Raw genomic sequence first — 20,527 nt, forward strand, 5'->3', positions numbered from 1 at the left:
GAAATTGACTTGTAATTTTTCTTCTTGGTGGTAGGGAATTGCAATAAAGCTTGTCATGGAAGGTTCAAAGCTGGTAAAGGACTGATAAAATAGTTGTGCTTTGTAACGAGTCTTGAATTTGTGAAATGAGTTCATAAAGATCAATCAAATATTACGAGATAAGAGGAATAATATCCTTGACTAAGTAAAACCGGCGTTTTAAAAAACGCCGAGTCGAACCGGACTCGCCCTGTTCGACTCGGAATTCGTGAAAAGGGACCGGATCGGTTGAAAAATCGGAAATCATTCGGTTCTAGAGAGAACCGGACGATTCCGCACAGTGATTCGCCGATTCACTGTACGGAATCAATGAGTCCGTACGGTTCTTTTTTTTTTTTTTTTTTTTTTTTGTAATCCATGATAGATTTTTTTGTAATACTTGATCGATTTTTTTGTAATCCATGAACGAATTGTTTTTGTTTTTTTGTAATCCATGATCGAATTTTTTGGTTTTTTGTAACCCATAATAGAATTTTTTGTAATCCATGATCGAAATGTTTGTTTTCTTTTCTTGTAATCCATGATCGCTTTTTTTGTTTTTTTTTTTTTTTTTGTAACCCATGATAGAATTTTTTGTAATCCATGATTGAATGTTTTGTAATACATGATCGAAATGTTTGTTTTTTTTTTGTAATCCATGATCGAAATGTTTGTTTTTTTTTTTGTAATCCATGATTGAATTTTTTGTTTTTTGCTTTTTTTGTAACCCATGATAGAGTTTTTTGTAATCCATGATTGAAGTTTTTGTAATCCATGATCGAACTGTTTTTTTCTTTTTTTGTAATCCACGGTTGAATTTTTTGTTTTTTTTTTTTTGTTTTTTTTTGTAATCCATGATCGAATTTTATGTAATCCATGATCGAATTTTATGTAATCCATGATCGAATTTTATGTAATCCATGATTGAATTTTTGAAAATTTGTGATTTTTTTTTTTTAATCCATGATTGAATTTTTTTTTGTAATCCATGATAGAATTTTTTGAAAATTTGTGATTTTTTTTTTAATCCATGATCGATTTTTTTGAAAATTTGTTTTTTTTTTTTTTTAATCCATATTTTTCAAAGAGAAAATGAGAGAGATGATGATTCTGAGGCCACCCTATCCCAGCCATATTATTCACATATCGAGTCCCAACAACAACAGTGTAGGGATGAGCACGAAATACTGTAAATTAAATGCTGAATGGCGGTTCATGCAGGGAAAGAACATATCAATATTCGCATATTCATTCAAAAACATGAAAATTCTTAATGGAGTACCCTCATTTTTTATTGAATTCCTAAAAAAAAATATTTATAATGAATTTTAATAATTTTTTCGAATTTTTTTTAAGCTTTATTCTGACCGATTCACCCGATTTCCGATCCTGATCGCCGATTCGTCGATCCAGATCGATTTTTTGGAAGCCCGATCCGGGTCACCGATCCATTTTTTAAACCATTGAGTAAAACCATAATAGTTGAAGCTGCTCTTGCTTTCATGAAAATCGGCTTATCAAGAATTGTGGGATTTTGGTGGAAGTTAATCAATATTTTTGTATTTCGCTCCAAATTTTTTGTTTTTTTACTTTGTTGGTTGTACAATGTGCTTTCATTAGCACAATTTTTTATGAAGAGTGCTACCTCAAACATCTTTTTTTTTTTTTTTTTTTGTGCATGTTACCTTTTTCCTAGAGGTACCATTTTTTGTATAGAGTACTGCCTTGTCTTTTACTGGATCATGAGCTAGTTACTTCTTTTTGCAGCCCATAAATGTTTCTTTTTACTTCATTTATTTGCAACTTTGATGGCAATCATTTTATATGATTTATATGATTCATGTAATGAATTGATTACACTTGAGAACATGAAGTCCATGAAGCCACACTATGGTGTTGAAATTATTTCCTCTACCAATTAATTACACTTGTTTTACATAGGTTTATCATGAAGTGTCTTTTAATAAACATTTTATATAGACTACCTCAAAGATCCCATGAACGTTTCATATAGACGAAGAGAGGCCGCTCCATATTCAGTAACAATATCATTGGATTGATTACATTTCCCCTGCTTTTACTCATCTTATATGCCCTTGCACTTAAACGGATGTTGGGCTCCTCTTTAAGCAGATAAGAGTCACCGGATTTTAAGCACCTATTGCAAAAAAAAATAAGGGAAAATTTAGTACATAACCTTAAGTCGTTCATCTTTTCAATTTTTTTTCAAATGGCATAAAAAAATGTCTAAAGATTTTACTGTACCTCGCATCTTTTATTTATTTACTTTTGAACACAAAAATTAACCTCAACAAACTTTTTTATACAACAAAAAAACGTTCTAAAAAATGTTTCAAAAACTCTTTTTAACCCAACAACTTTTTTAACCCACCCCATTATATCTCCCTCCCCATTATATCTTTTAACCCAAAAACGTTTCAAAAATATTTTTTTTTATATCTTTTACCTTTTTTGCCCCTAAAATTGCATACATGTCAAAAAAAGTAATTGGCACTTTACTTTACAAAGAGTTCAAAGAGAAGTTGCAAAAAAATATAATAAAAATATATTTTTGAAACGTTTTTGGGTTAAAGGATACAATGGGATGAGAGATATAAAAGGGTGGGTTAAAAAGGTTTTTGAAACGTTTTTCAAATCTTTTTTAGTTGAAATGATATAAAAAAATTTGTTGGGGCTATTTTTTATAAAAAAAATGAGTAAATGAGGGAGATAAGAGACGAGGGGATACAATGAAGTACTTATAGATTTTTTTATGCTGCTTAAAAGAAAAATAGGAAGAGAGTCTACCACGAAATAAGATAGAAAATTAGAGTTCTGTACGAAATTTTTCAAAAAAATAATTGCCAGAAATAGTTTGGCGTACTTTCTCCTCTGGAATTCTTTCATGGTGGTACTTAACCGTATCCTTAATATTATCAGCAGATATTAATCTTCCTTTCTGGTCTCTATTTGCGGTATATTCAACTTGTCACTTGAACCATCAGAAACATAAGTGGTAATTTAACAAAAGTGGGCACAAACAGACAACTCAATGCTTACTTCTCCAAATACCATCCCCTGATTAATAATACACTGGAAAGGCTCTTTTGTTGAAACAACACCCATATCATAGAAGACCTGGTAAAGAATGAAATGTTGCTTTGTAAACCTTAAAGGTTAAAGTAAAGGGAAGTGAAGGCATTACCAAAGAGATAAATAGAGGAAAATAACCACAAATTCCCTTGATTCTAAGGCCTTCGAAGATTGCTCAAGAAGAAGAGCTTTATGAAATAAGTACCATCACAGTTCACATTATTATGAGAATTAGGGTTAGGGTTAGGGTTAGGGTTCTAGTTTTGGGACAGAATAGAATTAAGGTCAAAAGGGCAACTGAGAAGAGAGAGAGACGACTGAGCTTTAACGGAGGGAGAGATACCGTCTCAAGGTTTAAAAGTGAACAAAATGACCAAATGGTCCCTGAGGTTTTAAGTTAATTACCAAAAGAGGTTGGAAGGAAATAATCAAATGACCAAATTGTCCCCGACAAGGAGAGAGTGGCGCACTGTGTTTTGGGTGAGCCGGGTGTGCTGCGATTAGGGCACAAATTTCACGTGGGCCCATCCTATGCATGTCAATCACAACCATTGGTCATTGGGTTCAATGGCGAAGATGTTATTGGATTCGACGTGTGGTTTAGTTCAATCACAAACCCCGTTGAATAAGTTGGATTATATTTCAAAAAAAAACAATTGATGGTTTCAAAATATAAAATATATTATAAATAAGTTTCTCAACTTAGTATAGCTAGTAAAAATAAAGGGTACGAGTCATATTTGAGACTTTTCAATCAATCAAGTCAAGTCTTTACTTTAAACAGGATCAGCCAAAGGACCAACCAAGCCGGTGTATTCGATCCGATCATAATAGCTATGATTCGACCTGCGTACACCCATACATTAGAAAGTGACAAAAGAAATTGCTGGTCGCACCCATCCTTATGCTAATCAAACCCCAAATATGGGTGGAATTATAGACAGAGGACTAAAAATTGAGTGGGCCATTCAGCGGTAATGTTGTTGTGAACCACGTTCATGGGTGCAACTAGCAAAAGGACAGGTGACAATATCGGTTTTGTTGAATGGAGCAATATTGTTACTTTCAAACATATTCGTTCACTGCTTTTGTATGACCTGCATAACCATACAGAAGGTGTGGATATCACTTCCAAATGGAATTAACCTGTTTTCAACATTTTTAACGGAATTGGAAATCACATTCTTCCTGTAATGTTTGATGCATAAAAGCATTTTCTAATTTTCCAAACAAAAGTTGAATGATTGAAAAAATCTATAAATAATTGATATGATGGGAGATTAAGGGAGACTAATTTCAATAGTTTTCCTGCAACAAAAGTTGGTTCCACTCACAATTACGGTAATTCCAAAAACAAATATCACACCATTAAGAAACCCACCATTTTATTCAAAATTAAAAGTCGCATAAGACTGCAATGCTCTAAGCCTTTAAATACGCACAGTTGAAACACCTAAGAAAAAAAAAATAGAGAAGACAAATGAGGAAAAAAAATAGGTACAGCAAGTTGTTACATGGCATAGTAATCCATCAAAAAAAGGCATTTTCACACACCTCAAAAGGCTATATGGCCATGCAACTCAATTATTTAGTTCAGCAAAAGCCGGCCAAAAAAAAAATCCATATCATCAACATCGACACTAGTCAAGCACAGCATCTCTCCTACCCAATAAGCAACTTGTTCTCATCCAAGAAGTTATAGGTCGGGACCTCGAGATTATAAGGTGCCGGGCCCTTCCGAATCCTTCCAGAAATATCATAATGGGACCCATGGCAAGGGCAAAACCAACCCCCGTAATCACCAGCATTAGGCAAAGGGATGCACCCTAAGTGGGTGCACACACCGACCACCACAAGCCATTCAGGGTTCTTGACCCTCTCTTCATCCGGTTGTGGATCTCTCAATTGTCCCAAATCAACGCTCGTCGCTAACTTGATGTCCTCTTCAGTTCTACGGCGAATAAAAACAGGCTTGCCCCTCCACTTGACTGTAACAGTGGATCCCGGCTCGATGCCTGAGAGGTCAACCTCAAGAGAGGCGAGGGCAAGAACATCCTTACTTGCGGACATGCTTAGGATGAATTTGAGGACCAAGAGGCGAATGAAAGAGGCATAAATGAAGCGACCACCAGCGAGGACGAAGTAGGCAAATGCCCGTTTGCTAGGATCGCCTGGTGGGAAGCGTTCGTGGTTATGCTCATTATAAGTGATCTTCGACGTCGGGTTCTTGATGGCAGCAACAGTGGCAGGGAGGTCAGGGAGGCTGAGGTCCTGCCGGGGTGCGAGTGTCTCCGAGGCAAAACCTATCGTAACTCAGAACAGGGTTGGTTAGGAATGGTGAATGGTCTCTCTGCACCTCTCCCTCACACACATGCACACACATGAGTGAAGAAAAGAAAAGGAAAAGATCAACATTGATTAAATTAGACTGGCTGGAATTTGAGGGGGAAAAAGGAATAAAGAAAATTGTTTGGCCCCTTCACTTGATCGTTTGGATGTAACAAAAGAAACAAATATGGCGAGAGTATGGATTTCAGGTCACACACCAAAAGCAAATAATGATGGTTTATTTTCTGTTTTTACAGAGTGTCGCACTTTTCAGAATAACATGGGTTCACGTGAATTTTGAGAGGAAAAATATTTATATAAGGTGTCAACATTATACGATAGAAGTAAGATGCAACTCAAAAACCCCATAAAAAAGTTCGTTCTGACCTTGGAAACACTCCAAAGATCAACTTGACCTTGAGATATATAGATATGGAAAAGACATAGATTTCAAGTCTTGTAAATAGGGCATCTTGTAACACATTATGAAGACCATCCTGATTTTCAAATATTATAGACCTGGTCATTCTATGCTTTAAATTCTATACTCGGGGAAAAATATTTCTGGACGATCATATAGATTTTTGGCACCAAAACTGCATTCTCAGCGAGGTTTGCAGGTCCGCCTTACTTGGATCCTTTAAGGTTGAAGCTTCACACAAACCACACCCTTTTGAGAGAGAGAGAGAGTGTGTGTGTGTGTGAGAGAGAGAGAGAGAGAGAAAGAGAGATTATGCAAACAAATTAAAAAGAGAAGCTTCTATACCCCAATCAGATTCCGATGTGTAACTTACCATATCTCAGAAAACAAAAACTGCCAATGTGTAGATCAATTTTTTGCTTTGATAGTAAATAATGAGCAAATTAATTACTAATGTTTCATAACCAGTACAGATGCAGAAAGCAAGAATAGAATATTCCCACAAAAATTCTATGACAAGAATCTGTATAGGAGATTATAGCCACATTTGGTTGAAGAGAGATGACAAGCAGGTGCAGCAAATGAAATGTAGGGAAATGAAATACAATAAAACTACATGAAATTTCACATAGACGTTAGACAACATCAACTAATTTGAAATAAACTCTTTTTTTTTTTAAAGAATGAAAAATTGGGGAGTAAATGAAATGACATGGGAGGAGAAAAAAATATTTTCCTGCGAAATTTACAGTGAAAGCATGATCAAATGGAAACAATCGGGCCTGGGGCGAGCAAGGGATGGCCCAAGGCCCTAACCAAGTAAGGCCCCTGGCTCTAGCCTGGCCCTATTGGTCTATGCATAGAAATGGCCCGACCAGAACCTATTGCCCACTATTTCACTTCTTTCCCTAATATATACTGTAATATAGATTATAGATTTCTCATCTTGTTCCCACAATGAAATATATCTCTTGATAATTTGGATAACCTTCAATTGATTTTTCCTATATATCAAATGGCTCTTCTTTCTCTCCAGTCCAATATGTTAACGTACTTCATATATCCTCTCCCATAAATTGATTTTGTTTCCAACATAATCCATCCATCCATATCTTTTAAAGGGAATTAAAGACATCTTCAAGGCACAATTCAGTAGGCAGATATAGTTCACTTTATTCAGTATATTAACAACTCCCTCTCTTCCTCTCTTGTTCTTTATCAAATTGGAAGAGATGAATCCAACAAGTATAAGGCTACACGATAGATTAAAAAGATAGAGAGAGATCATAGGGAAGCCCTATTACTATTGTAGGATTCTATTATGCTCCTTAAAATATGATACAGCCCTATTTTACTTTTTCTTGGATTGAAAAAGTAAGAATGGCATGAAATAAAAAGCAGGATCACTAAGATCCTCTTAAAAGATTAATTATTATTTTATGTATTAGATAAAGTCTTAGACTAATGGTTCATCTACATTTAATCATGGATGTATAGTGATGATTTAATTATTTTTAAGTTTGCCATTACTATAACTTCTCCAGTTTTGGAGGTCATGTTCACTAAATCATGTGTGTGTATGAGAAAGAGAGAGAGGCCATGCCTACAGGGCCCCCCAGGAATTGGTGGGCACCCGGGCCTGGATTCAACCCCAGGCCTACCCGAGGACCAAAAATATAAGCTGGACCCAGGTTTATCTAGGGCCAGACTGACAGGCACATTGCCAACCCTGATCAAAACTAATCCATGAATGTGGCAAAGGATTGCAATATCTCCAAAATGTGTTTTGTTCCTATATAGGAAAATTGTTTCATGCAGGGCTGGACCGCAAGTCTACAATAAGGTATAAAGCATCCATCTTAAAGATGGATGCACATAGGTGGTCCATCTAAAAACAATTGAAACTAACTGTCCAAATGTTTCCTTAATAGAATTAGATTATAAGACCCTGCCACACCCATGTGTGTAGGTCCCCAAAGGATCACCATTAAATTTGGTACAGATATCTAAAAAAGTCAAGTCCCACACCCATGTGATAACTTTTCTAGATATCTGTGCCAATTTTAATGGTGATCCTTTGGGGTCCTACACACATGGGTGTGGGAGGGTCCCATAGGATCATTACTCATAGAATTATTATTTCTAATTTCTAAAATTTATTTATTTTTTATATTCATGATCTCCATGTTAGAGATTACACATCCTTAAAAAGTAAGTCCAAAAATCCATCTCAAAAATAGATTTTTAAGAGGTGACTCATTTCTACATGGACTCATAGAAATTGTGTTCTTCTACATATGATCCAATATATATTTCCAAAAATCACTTTTCCTTGAAACTATAACAATGGTGACAGTGTCTATCAAATAAAAAGAAAACTGCATAACAATGCATTCAAGACTTAATGTGAATTATTTAAAGGTCATTTCAAACTAAATAAGCTAATGAACAACATTGAAAAAGAAGGTAGTAATGATTATGTACACAAACCCTTATTTCTTATTACTCATTCAACATAAACATAAACAATCGCATTCATTCATGTCAACCATGCTGTGGAACAGATACTATTGCACAGGGCGAGATATAACATTGCAGAGTTCCAGAAAATAGTACCCAGGTGTCCATGCAAACATGAGAAATTATCTTCTCTTCCTGCAAATACCTAGAAAATGAAATAACCCTGCCTTCCCTCTGCCTCTCCCTCCCTTTTCTGCCCCCCCCAAGGGAGGAAAGTGACTGAATCATGTCCCCTTATGAGCAACAAAACAAAAATGCAATGCAAAACTAACATTTATATCTCAAGCAATAGCTATATTATTTCAGTATAATAAGTTGACATATGGCATATTCATACACCATTTAAGGATCCAAAAATGAAAGGTTCAATTCTTCTAACCCCAATTGTTTGAGTATAATAAGTTGGTGGAAGATGAAGTTGTAAAAGATAATAAGACTTGAGGGTGATGACATCAAAGGAGAGGCAAACTTATTGACAACCAGGTTTGGATATTGATATATGCAAGCATGTACAATTGAAGAGGCTATTAACAAAATGGTCACACTAATGCGTATTTCATTCACTGCCATGGGGAATAGGGCATGTGTAGGACTTGGGCCAAAAAACAAAAATCTAAACATCACTTAGTGGAAAAGGAAAGGCTTGAGCAATGACAATCAGAAGGTGGGCTTGAACATAATTCCAAATCGAGTTCCATATCCCCACTTTGCAAATTCAGATGGATTGAGAAATGGTTCCACAATGCCAGACCTTTTTTGTACAGGAGCACCCTTCCAGGGACATCTAATTCTTTTTTGAGGCATGTGGCCTAGTATGAGGGCCACCTCTGCCAATCTATTGTACTTATTCTCTCTCTGTCAATACAACAGTTAACAGTTTCAAAAAAAAGACAAAAGAAATTGTTCTTTTGTTGTGCAAACTCAGATGGATTGAGAAACTGTTCTGTTGTTGTGTGCTTGACAACACACACTTGCAAAGAAACAAGCAACTGCTGAATGAATAGTTATAAACAAGTCAAAATAGCATACCATCAGTTGCCGTCCCTTGTAATGAGCTATCTTTGGCTTTGGAGTTTTGTTGTCTTTCATTTTTCTTCATTTTTCTTCTTTCTTCTCTTCTTTCTTTTCTTCAATCTTAATTCTTTTTTCAGTTCTTGGCTTCTTTCTTTTCTGACCTTCAATAACATGGGCTCTGGCGACCATATGGAACTTGTGTGCTTTCATATCTCTGAGTTTGGTTTCCTCTTCAATTCTCAAATGAGCCATTAGTTGTTCCAAGCTCAAACCCTCTCATTTATGCACCAATGTACCTCCATAGCCTTTCCAAAGCGGGCGGAATTTATCTTATTATCATGCCCACATGGATGATGCCATTTGACACAAGTTAATTTGCTATAATTTGAAAATCATGGACTTGAGCTAGCACCAATCTTTCCTCTATAATCTTAAAATTCAACTATCTAACAATTAGATACTTCTTTCTCCCAACACCTTCCACTTTAGATTTTGTCTCTAGAGCTTCCCACGGTTCCTTTGCAGCTGGCATTCCTAAGTAGAGATCAAACAGAGGATAACTCAAAAGCATTCAAGTCTCACGATATGCCCTTGACATTGTACTCATCTTCTTCCCACTACTGTCTTTCTTCTGACAATTGGAAGACTGGATTCCTCTTGGTTGGGTCAGTTGATGGTTCATGACTCTGATTATCGCCAGTCTAAGCAAATGACTGACCAAAAGAGGCAATATATGTCCTAGCAAAACGACATGGTTTCTTCAGTATATAGTCGACCCTCAAAGTCCTCAACAAGAAATGGACCTTGGACTGCCACCTTCTAAAATTTACACCATCAAAATGTTCCCGCTTACAAAATCCTCGATCATAGCCTTCATCGAGTTTCCAGTAGCGATCTTGTGTATGGTTAAACACAGACCTATCCTCTCAATGAGTTCATTTGTCTAGATGATGTAAAGCATAAACCTGAGTGTCGAACAGCAGGATGTTCTCCATGGATTCACCTATATGAGTGTCGAAGTGGAGGCCGTTTCCTATGAGAAATGGGTTTTCTTTTGAGCGATCATTAAAACTATGAATGTGTTGTATGTGGGAGGCTTACCTCTAATGGACCTAGCTCAAGGTTTCTCCACTCATTGTCCTGGTAAGTGTTCCGCATAACATTATGTGGAAGGTCAAGTCTATAGGACACCTTCACTTATGCATTGTCTTTCTTGATTTATTCAAGAGAGACTAGTTGTTTTGAAACAGATTGGGGGCTGTTAATTTTCTAAGTACATGTTTTAAACATATCCCTTTCTTGGACTATTTTTTTTAATTCACGTCATGGTCATTTTATTTAACTGAGGGTATGGCCCTTAACAGAGCGGAATGGCGAAACAAGATTCATGTAGCGGACCCCAAATCGTTAGGATAAAGCTATGATGATGATGGTCCCCCTGATACACGTAAGGGTTTGTCTTTATTTTTCCCTCAATTGACTTTGGGGGTCGGGGTGCTTGGCTTTAATTGTTGCTTACACATACATTAATATGTGTATGTTCTTTATGCATGCCTTTTTCTTTTGACCATGTATTTATGTCACATGGTTGATGATGTGTTAACATCATCCATCCATATATAAAACCCATTGTCCCTCTCTTATCTCTTGTTTTTTAACAACACCCACTCACTCCAAATAAGGTCTATATCATATGTCTACGAAAAGATCAAGGCTTCACACAGCTCCAAATTTAGGTTATCATGAGGCTATGAAGCGAGCATTTTTTTTAATTCATCTTCAAAGGAAAAGTGATCTAATTCCCTGATTTTAAAGAGAATCTAGTTCTATTTATAGGAAAAAATTTCTTTGGTTTATCGTTTAGATGGAGTAAGAGAAGATTCTCTCTATTTCACGAATACTGTTTAGGCATTCATGTTTGTTGAAAAAAATTCCAACTCATGCAAAAATTAAATATAACCTAAGTACAAAAAATGACTCCAATGCCAAAATTCCAACTAATGAGGAACTTTCTGTGGTCTGGCCAAGCAGAAAAAACCAAACATCACCTCATCTCTTGGGATAGAGTCCGACTACCCAAGTCCCAAGGTGGTCTAAGAATCAGAGATCTTAAAAACACAATCTGGCTTTGATGGGGAAATGGTGGTGGAGATTGGCCACCCAACCAAACTCTCTTTGGGCATAGGTTATTCGAAACAAATATAAGATTCCGGATCACAATTGGGTGCCTCACAAGACTTCCCGTAGCAGGGCTTTAGGAGCTTGGAAATCCTTCACCTCTTCTCTTGCTCTGTTCAAGTAATCACTACGCTTCCATCCAAAAGAAGGCAATAGAGCGTGCTTTTGGTCTGATCTTTGGATTGGACATGCTCCCCTTAGGGACTTATTTCCCAACCTTTTTGAACTTTCATCCAACAAAGAGTCCACCATAGCAGTTGAAATGGTCCTTGCAGGGGCGGCGTAGAACTTGGAATCCCTCGTTTAGAAGGAACCTCACCGAGGAGGAAACTTCAGCTTTCTCCAACCTTTCAACTGCTCTTTACCCGGTGTTCCTACCTTCTTTAGAGAATGACTCTCTGATATGGATTCTATCCCCATCTGGTAAGTTTTCAGTAGCTTCTTTCTACAAAAAATTTACCCAATTGCCTACCTACCCGTTAAATCCCATCTCTCCTCTCTCCAAAGTTTGGAATACTGTAGCTCCTCCAAAAGTCCAAACCTTCAATTTGATTGCCTGCTGTCAAGGGGCTCTCACGCTCGATCAGCTTCAAAAGAGAGCCCTGCCGCTCCCAAACAGATGCGTAATGTGCTTAGTTGAGGAGGAGTCTAACCCTCACCTCTTTCTACATTGCAGTACGGCCTTTGAACTTTGGACTCTTATCCTTCACTAGTTTGGTCTCCATTGGGTCCTCCCAGCATCGGTTAAGGAACTTTTCGTTTATTACTCAGGCGGTCATTGGCCCAAAGCAGATATTGTGGAAGGCAACAATCGCTGCTACCCTATGGGTCTTATGGCTAGAAAAAAATGAGAGAGTCTTTCAAGGACACAAAAACAAAGTTTCAATGCTTTTTGACAAGGTTACAGCCCTTTGTAACTTTTTGGGCTTCCACCCAAAGTATCTTTCGTGGGGTTCCCATGAAAACCTTTCTTAGGCAGTGGGAGAATATTATTCAATTTCAACCTCTCAAGGTACATAAACCTCACAATTGGTTGCCTCCCCCAGAAAATGCCATAAAGCTTAATTTCGAGGGTTGCTCATTAGGGAACCCGGGCCATTCAAGAGTTGGGGGGGTCTACCGTGACCACAACCGCAATGTCCTCATGACATATTCCGAATATGTCGGACATGGAGATTCTCAATTTGCCGAAGCCTTGGCACTCCTTATGGGCCTAAAAAAATTTAATCCTTCTTGGGGCCAACCTTTAGTGGTGGAAGGAGACGCTCAAAATATTGTATCTTGGGCAGCAGGCACGCTCAAAATTTTGACGAAATTTACCACATATGCAAGGATACCAACGTCTATTGGAGGCATACTTGGCAGACGTCGAATGAGTTCGTTGACCTTCTGGCTAAAGACAGAGCCCGTCACATCTAGAAGACCCTGACTGGTCCATCTCCTTTTTTGCTCTAGACCACAGAGGTTTCCTAGGACACTAGACACCTTTTTGCTCCTTTTTGTATTTGGGCATTCTTATAAGCCAGTTCAAGAGGCTATATTTGTGTATAGGGTCAATGAACCAATTTTTGGACTAAGACACCCGTCTCGTGGGTATCCTGGTACTCTCCTCCCTCTATCTACTTTATTCCCGCTAATGTCCAAGTAATACAATGTTAACTTTATCAAAAAAAAAAAAAAATTAATATAACCTATGACATCATTAGTCATAAAGTTGAAGTGTGTCAATGAAGCAGAACCACGTGTGCCTTTATCCCTATTATAAACAGAGAAATGGTGTGGTTCCAAGAAGCGCGAAAGAAAATTTTTAAATAAAAAGAAAAATGCAGCCAAAAAGTGAAGAATGCATGCCAAAATGGTTGGTAATAATAACAAATCCTTCTACCCATTCAGGGTGACAAATTTTGCCAAGATCTTGAGATCTTTTGGATTAAAGATTTTGGAAAATTTTAGAAATAAAATGTCATGGGCAATCAAAATGGAAAATATAGAAAAAAAAATTGGGGGGGGGGGGCAAAATAAAGCCAAAAAATAGCAAGAGAGGTCAGGGAAAAGATTGGGCAAGTTCGTCCAAGAGAACCCATAACCGGCAGTCCACCTGTTTTGACTGGTTCTCAAGAAATACCCGTTTGGTGCTCATGTTGGACAACATATGGGTCCAATCACCAGTTCTGCCAGTCTCACTGCCAGTCCAATCCTATCGTCATAACTTTGGTAGATAGCGTCACCAATTGGAAAACAAATCAGAATTTGTTGCTATGGTTTTGGGCAAGTTATTGATGGAACTCAGTAACTTAAGAAGTGAAATGCTGATACCGGCTATATCCTAGCTACTCATCAGGACTAATTACATCTCGGAATTTTACTGAGTCACGTGCCATTAACACTTATGATGATAGCAAGACCATCTCATGCCTCCAAATGCCTTCCAACTTTGCCCCTTTTTTTTTGGGACTTAGATTCAAAAATATTTATTTTTTTGACTCTCCCTCTCCTTATTAATCCAAACCCGGACCTAATCCTTCAGCGGTAAATCGGAAGTAAGAGTATCCTTATAAACTCTGAACCCCAGCCTATAATCCCTTGGATTATCTCAAAGTAAACAACCATCGATTAGGGATAAATATTGCATAACATAATCATGAATATCTAAACAATATTTCGTGAAACAGAGAGATGATTTTCTGTTACTCCATCTAAGTGGTAAATCAAAGAAAAATTCTTCCTATAAACAAAACTAGATGCTCTATAAAACAAGAAACTGTACACACATCATTCACTTCAGCCTCATGATCTCGTAAAATTGCAGCTGCTTGTGAAACCTTTTTGTTTTCATAGAGAGATTATATCAACCTAAATTGGAGAGAGTTTGTGTCGTTAAAAAATAAAAAAATAAAAAAAAATAAATAAATAATATATATATATATATATATATATATATATATATATATATATATATATATATATATATATATATATATATATATATAAGAGAGGGACAATGGGTTTTATATATAGATGGATGATGTTAACACATCATCAACCATGAGTCAACAACATAAGATAAAAAGAAAAAGCATGCATAAAAAAAATATACATATTAATGGATCTGTCAGAAACAATTAAAGCCAAGTACCCTTGCCCCCACCTCAATTGAGGAAAAAAATTGAAAGCAAACTGCTAGGTGTACAAGGGGGTCTAAAATTTGACTCGTGGTCCTCCTTGTAATAAATGACCATGATGTGAATTTAAAAAAAAAATGATATATTAAACAATATAGTCCAAAAAGTATCATGGTGATTTAAACATGTATTCTTGGTAAGCAAATCTGAAAGCTCTACAAAATGCCAAGTGCTTACTACTCGATACATTGATTGATTTGTTGAACACCTTCGCCCTTGCTGCCATTGGACTACTGATCCCTTGCTTGGGACCGTAGGAACTTGAGCGTCTGGTCCCATCCAATCATGCTGGATGAACAGCAGCTATGAAAGGTGCAAATCTTGGTCTTGGGCACCATAGAAGCACACATCACTTAGCCAAAGAAAGACGATAAGGAGGCACTCATCATAACAATTCACCATGATAGCTGCCTTTGGCTCTACTGTAACTGATTCATCGAGCAACGAGACAGTGGATTGATTCCTACAGCTATGGGCTCAGGTTCCTTCCTCCTCTAGAGCTATCTTAGTTCGTACTAGACAGATGTCTTCAGCCCAATTCTCAATAGTTTTTCGCTCATACAGTCGTGTGGTTCCAAAAGGATAGCTTAGCAAATAGCGTGTGAGTTTTGCCAACCAATGAGCAAAGCCAGTGGTAGCAAAAACACTTCTTTTTAAACTCTTTTAGAGACCCCAGGACTCGATCATATGGATATGTAACATATAGGCCAAGGAGCTTTCTCGAACCCTACACTAACACTAGCTCCCTAGAAACCCAATCTTTTCTAACGTATTTCCCATGGTTGCCCATTAGTTGGCTGATTCCCAACCTCGACTTGGCATTAAGCATTCAGACTTGACATCAGGCAGCATAAAAAATCCATCACATGAGACCTATGCACTGTAGGAATCAAACGAAGGAATCTGAATGGCACTTTTGTTGTCACAAAACATATCAATAGAGGTGAACGTGAAGGGAGAACGACGGTGTTCTTCACTTTGGTTGATCGGCACTGCGACTTGGAAAGTTCTGCTCGTCCTCCCTTTTCGTTTCTATGTATGGATTCTTCAGAAGAGAGGAGCCGTAGTGGTCCCCCTGGACCACTCAGATCCCTCGATTGAGGTCAAGGTTCAAGACTATACTATACTATATTTCACTATACTACAAAGGTAGAGCCCCAAATTCTTGGCCTCTAGTGGTCCTTGCTTTTAAGAAAGCGAGGCAAACTTACCGTACTTGCTTGCTCGCTCTATATGCCCCCATTTCATCGGGTGTCCCTAGGTTGTTGGCGTGTAGTCGCTGTACACTTGTTTCGTGCTAGTAGAGTCCAGTCTACCTGATAAGCTAACAAGCATAAGATTCGCCATGTGTGGTGTAAGCCGAGTCATTGGATCTCATGGTGGAAAGACGTGAGGAAGTTGGGCCACGGAAACTTCCAATGTTTGTTCTTAGGCGAACCGGCTGCTCCTTATTAATGCTAGCGCCTAAAATATTTTAGTGTACATTATCGCATTGTTCCATGTGGTGGAAGCATACTAACTAAGAAAGAAAATAAGAGAGATTTTTCATATAGGGGCTAAGGGTATAAAATGCCCGATCGGTGAAATGCAATGGTTTACAACCCAAAAACCATGGTGGGATAGGAATTACATGGCTTACAGAGGAGAATTACATTAACCGGGCTTACCCACCCACCAAATGTTACATAAGCCTCTCAAAGAACCCATTTATGCAAGAGAACAACAAAAATGGTATCCAGTAGATGCAGAGAAAAGACCCCACAAGGCAGAAAAATGTGCATTAACATTTGTCATGCTAAAGTCATTGTAATGATCTGCCTAGAAAGTAATAACATGCTTTTGAACAAACTCCTCACAATCCACAAATTGAGGCCAATGAAATTAGATATGTGTACAGCCCTCATAGGCAAAGACACTACTAAAAAGATCTCATCCTCCTCAAAAGGTTAAATCCATCCAGATGGCACAAGCGCTCTAAATCCTTAAATCCTTGTCTCTACCAATACTATACACCATTGAGAGAAGATCTCATCCTCCTTAAATCCATCCAGATGGCACAAGACCTCTAAATCCTTAAATCGTTGTCTCTACCACTAATATACACCATTGAACCTCTCAACCAGCCACCTCTCAGTCGATCTTGCGTCAATTGAATCAATGTGCCAAGCAGTTTAGGACTGCCAACACAATCTGTTTGCTGCTCTTAACTAATATCCCACTTTTTGGCATAATCAAATCCCTCATTTCGTTTATCAGGATAAGCAATTGTCTAAACTCAATTGCACAAAGTACTCAAAGGCCCACATGTTCAACATTTATTCTGTCCCATTGGTCGTCAATAAATCTCATAAATAGAACTATATATCTAAAAACCTATGTTACCATGGACAAGAATTAGATACTTATCGAAAAAGAGCATAGTTGCTAGGAGCCGGATCGGGGATGGCTCTGGGATTGGGAGCTGGAATGGCGGATCGAAGGCTGATAGAAGCTCCAATATTCAGGGAGCACACTCCAGACAATGTATCTATCCTGGAGCTAAATCCCATATATAAGGATATCATTCCCAAATGCTCAAGGGAGTAAGATCCCATTTTGCAAGGACCATTGTTCCCACTTCTTATTGGATCTCGACCCCAAATACCCAGGGACCGCTATCCATATGAATTGGGGTCCTCGATCTATAAATATAAAGCATCGCAGTCCCAATGCTCACGGAAACTCGATCCCATTACGCAACAAATGAGTTCCCTCTTTCGATTGTGTGAAATGCTTTAATTATTTTAATTCCTACTATAATTTACACATTATAATTTAATTCCTGATGTTTAGGATCAATACACAACAAGGATGAAGATCCACAAATATAGGGATCGAGATCCCGATAAGGATGAAGATCCATAAATATAGGGATCGAGGATCGAGATCCCTGAATGGAGAGATCATGATCCAAACATGATAGAGATCAAGATCCACAAATAAAGGGATCGAGCACCATTGTTAGGTGGGATCGAGGTCCCTACGGATAAGGAATCAAGATTATCTGGAAAAAGGGCGAGCTCCCTTGAAAAAAAAAGAGTTTCAGTCGAGTTCTAGGCTTCGGAGCGCGGGATTTGGATTTTGGAGCCAGAACCACGTCCCCCAAGAGCGCTCCCGGTAAATGGAAAAGAATGATCAAATCCAAGGAAATTGGAAATGCATAGCATACAAACCAGAATATTTTTGAGACTGTGAGTCTCCAAGGGAATGATAGATACCCTACAAGATACAAGTTGATGAGAGGAAAATCTTAAGTTTGTCAAACTCAAAAAGTGCATGCCTCTAACCTAGTACAACAGCAAGCACCAAGAGGCCAAGAAAAGAAATTCAAAACCGAAGCTTTATCATCATGGTAGATTCTCCATGCACCAAAAAGGTCAAGGCCTAAAAAGGAGCTGCCATCAAAGTTTCATTTCAAGGGCACCTTCAATGGCTGCATCAAGGATTCACTAAGACAGTCATCCACTCATGAATCAGCTCCGCCAGCCATGGTCCACTACAAATCTTGCTTAACTAGAGCCCATGAAAGAACAAGAACCCCTACTTTGTTCTCCAAGCAACTCGATGCAAGAGTTTGCCCCTCGAAGTCAAACAATCCTTTTATCATAAAAGAAACTTGGTGGGTAGATATTCCATATGTGGCTCAAAAGGCATTCTCCCCAGCTAAATCTTTAATTTTTTTAAATTAATTGTCCCTAGATAAATCAAGCAGGCTTCCTATCATATGGCTAAAAAAACCCACAATGATGGCCTCTATCTCGACCAAAAACATATGCTAATTGTTCTCTCATTGTAACCAAATCAGCGAAGCTCTTCCCTATCCTACCCCCACCTTTAATCGAAGAGGAGGAAAACATATGATGTAGCTCTCAACCAATTTGACCTATTAAAAGGATTATTCCCCCCAACTGTACCAATAAGAAAACAATTAAAGACACAAAATCGTTTACTACCCCATAACCATACCAACAAATGTAAGAAACCATGAAACATTTAAGAACTCCAGGACATCATAATCTGGCATTAATTCTTGAAAAGACAGAGTAGATATTGATATGGAAGGGTCGTCATCTGCTACTACAAATTTGTTACTATATGAAAAGGAAATTCCTGACCACAAACATCGTCCATTCCATTGTGGGAATGCTTCCCATGAAAAATTACACTTCACTTCCTTTAATGCAATGAACACAAAAATATGAAACCGAGTTCTGCAACTTACGATATTCAAGATGCCAAAACCAAAATGGAAAAGGAAGAGCAAAATCAGAAACTTGCATCCCTAAAATCATAGTTACAAAGCTTAAAAATTATAAAAAATAAACAAAACAATAGATAAATGCAACAAGTTCAGGGAAGTGAAACTCTCAATGCGTTGAACCCAGATAATTCACCTAAAGACCATGAAAATGACTTTGCACTAATTTAGGGAGAAATAACGTGAAATCATGGTCACCCAAGGAATTTGGAATTCCAAAACTGAAGAACGATTTATTGGAAACCCAACTAGTTCCTGTAATTTAGCAGGCTTTTGGCATATCGACAACCTTTCTTCTTTAACCCAACCTTATAGGTTTTTCCACAAAATTCATCACTCCAAAAATTTATCTATGTTCCCAATAAATTTTTAGAAATTTCAGAACCCCAGAATTTTACCTATGCTCTGGATAAATTGGGAAGTGAGCACTCGACAATGAACACGAGCCACTCAAGTAACCCTAGATGAGCTGATCCATTAACCTTTTTCCATTAAACCAATCGAGATATTCTGAGAAATCAATTGAGCTATTGAATCAAATGTCACAGAAACCCTAATTCCAAATGATGCATTGCCATCCCAAGTACATGCTCATTGGAAAGGTAACATCTACACCAAAACCAACTATGCAGAGAAGCACCTAAAATCCAAACGAAGAAGAGAAATAAGATACTACATCAAACGAAACAAGGAAATAACAACCCAAGTATCTTCAACAAACGAGCAACACATAAAGAGAGAAGAAATCACAAAAAAAAAAACCCAATAGATAAAATCATAAAACAACAAATCACATAAGAAATCAATAGAGCGATAAAAACCCAAACTTTCAAAAGAAATGAAACTTGGGAAACATGAACTAACCTCTGATCATGTCAAAATGAGCCCATCTAGGCGGAATAGATGCCATTTTTGAGGAGTGTGCTTCGGAATCAGGTCTTATTATTGAAGCAGGACTCCTCGAAAGCATAGAGGCCATGGCAGGCTGAACCCCCCATGGCAATGAAGAAATTCTTCTAGCAGCAACGCGCAACATCTCTTCAATCCTAAACACAATAAGATTTCACAGAGGTTTCAGAAAAAAAAAGGGGGGAGGGGACAAAAAATATCCACAGAGAGAGAGAGACTTTGTATAAGAGAGAAGCGGTTAACGTGAGGCCTGCTCTGTTTATACAAGACAGGGATCGTCTTCATGCAAAAAAAGACGGGGATCGTCTTCGTGCAAAAAAAAAAAAGAGCGAGTACAGAAGAGAGAGAAACTTATACCGTCTAAAGATGAGAGAGAAAGAGAGAGGAGCTGCGGTCAATCGTGGGATGCAACCGCAATAAGAGGGAGGCGGGTGAATGAACTAAGACCACACTTAATGAAGGCCTTCACTTTCGAAAAATAATACGCTAATGCCGCTTCCCCCACGTGTGAAGATAGGTAATAAGGTCAGCAGGTCGGGTTGTATGGGCCGGCTCCGGGTCCGGGTC

At 37.8% G+C, this 20,527-nt stretch overlaps 1 protein-coding gene across 1 annotated transcript; it reads right to left on the reverse strand.

The window, feature by feature from the left end:
• Positions 1 to 4,471: 4,471 nt before the first annotated feature.
• On the reverse strand, positions 4,472 to 20,378 carry LOC18425010 (cytochrome b-c1 complex subunit Rieske-4, mitochondrial). The gene is made up of 3 exons (XM_011630899.3): positions 20,318 to 20,378; positions 19,916 to 20,097; positions 4,472 to 5,414 (listed from the first exon to the last, which is right to left on the reverse strand). The coding sequence occupies exons 2-3, from the start codon at positions 20,085 to 20,087 to the stop codon at positions 4,774 to 4,776; spliced, it is 813 nt and encodes a 270-aa protein (XP_011629201.1). The 5' UTR covers positions 20,088 to 20,097; positions 20,318 to 20,378; the 3' UTR covers positions 4,472 to 4,773.
• Between the last annotated feature and the right edge of the window lie 149 nt (positions 20,379 to 20,527).

Source organism: Amborella trichopoda, chromosome 5 (assembly GCF_054954075.1).
Source record: "Amborella trichopoda isolate Santa Cruz 75 chromosome 5, AtrichopodaSantaCruz75HAP2 v2.0, whole genome shotgun sequence".
NCBI classification, from domain to species: domain Eukaryota; kingdom Viridiplantae; phylum Streptophyta; class Magnoliopsida; order Amborellales; family Amborellaceae; genus Amborella; species Amborella trichopoda.

What these genes read in the sequence shown, in the direction of transcription:
- LOC18425010 (XM_011630899.3), bottom strand. Translation starts at nt 20,087, where the DNA reads ATGTTGCGCGTTGCTGCTAGAAGAATTTCTTCATTGCCATGGGGGGTT. An exon ending in TCATTTTGACATGATCAGAG is followed by an intron (nt 5,415 to 19,915) that starts GTTAGTTCATGT and finishes GAGTTACGATAG; the next exon opens with GTTTTGCCTCGGAGACACTC.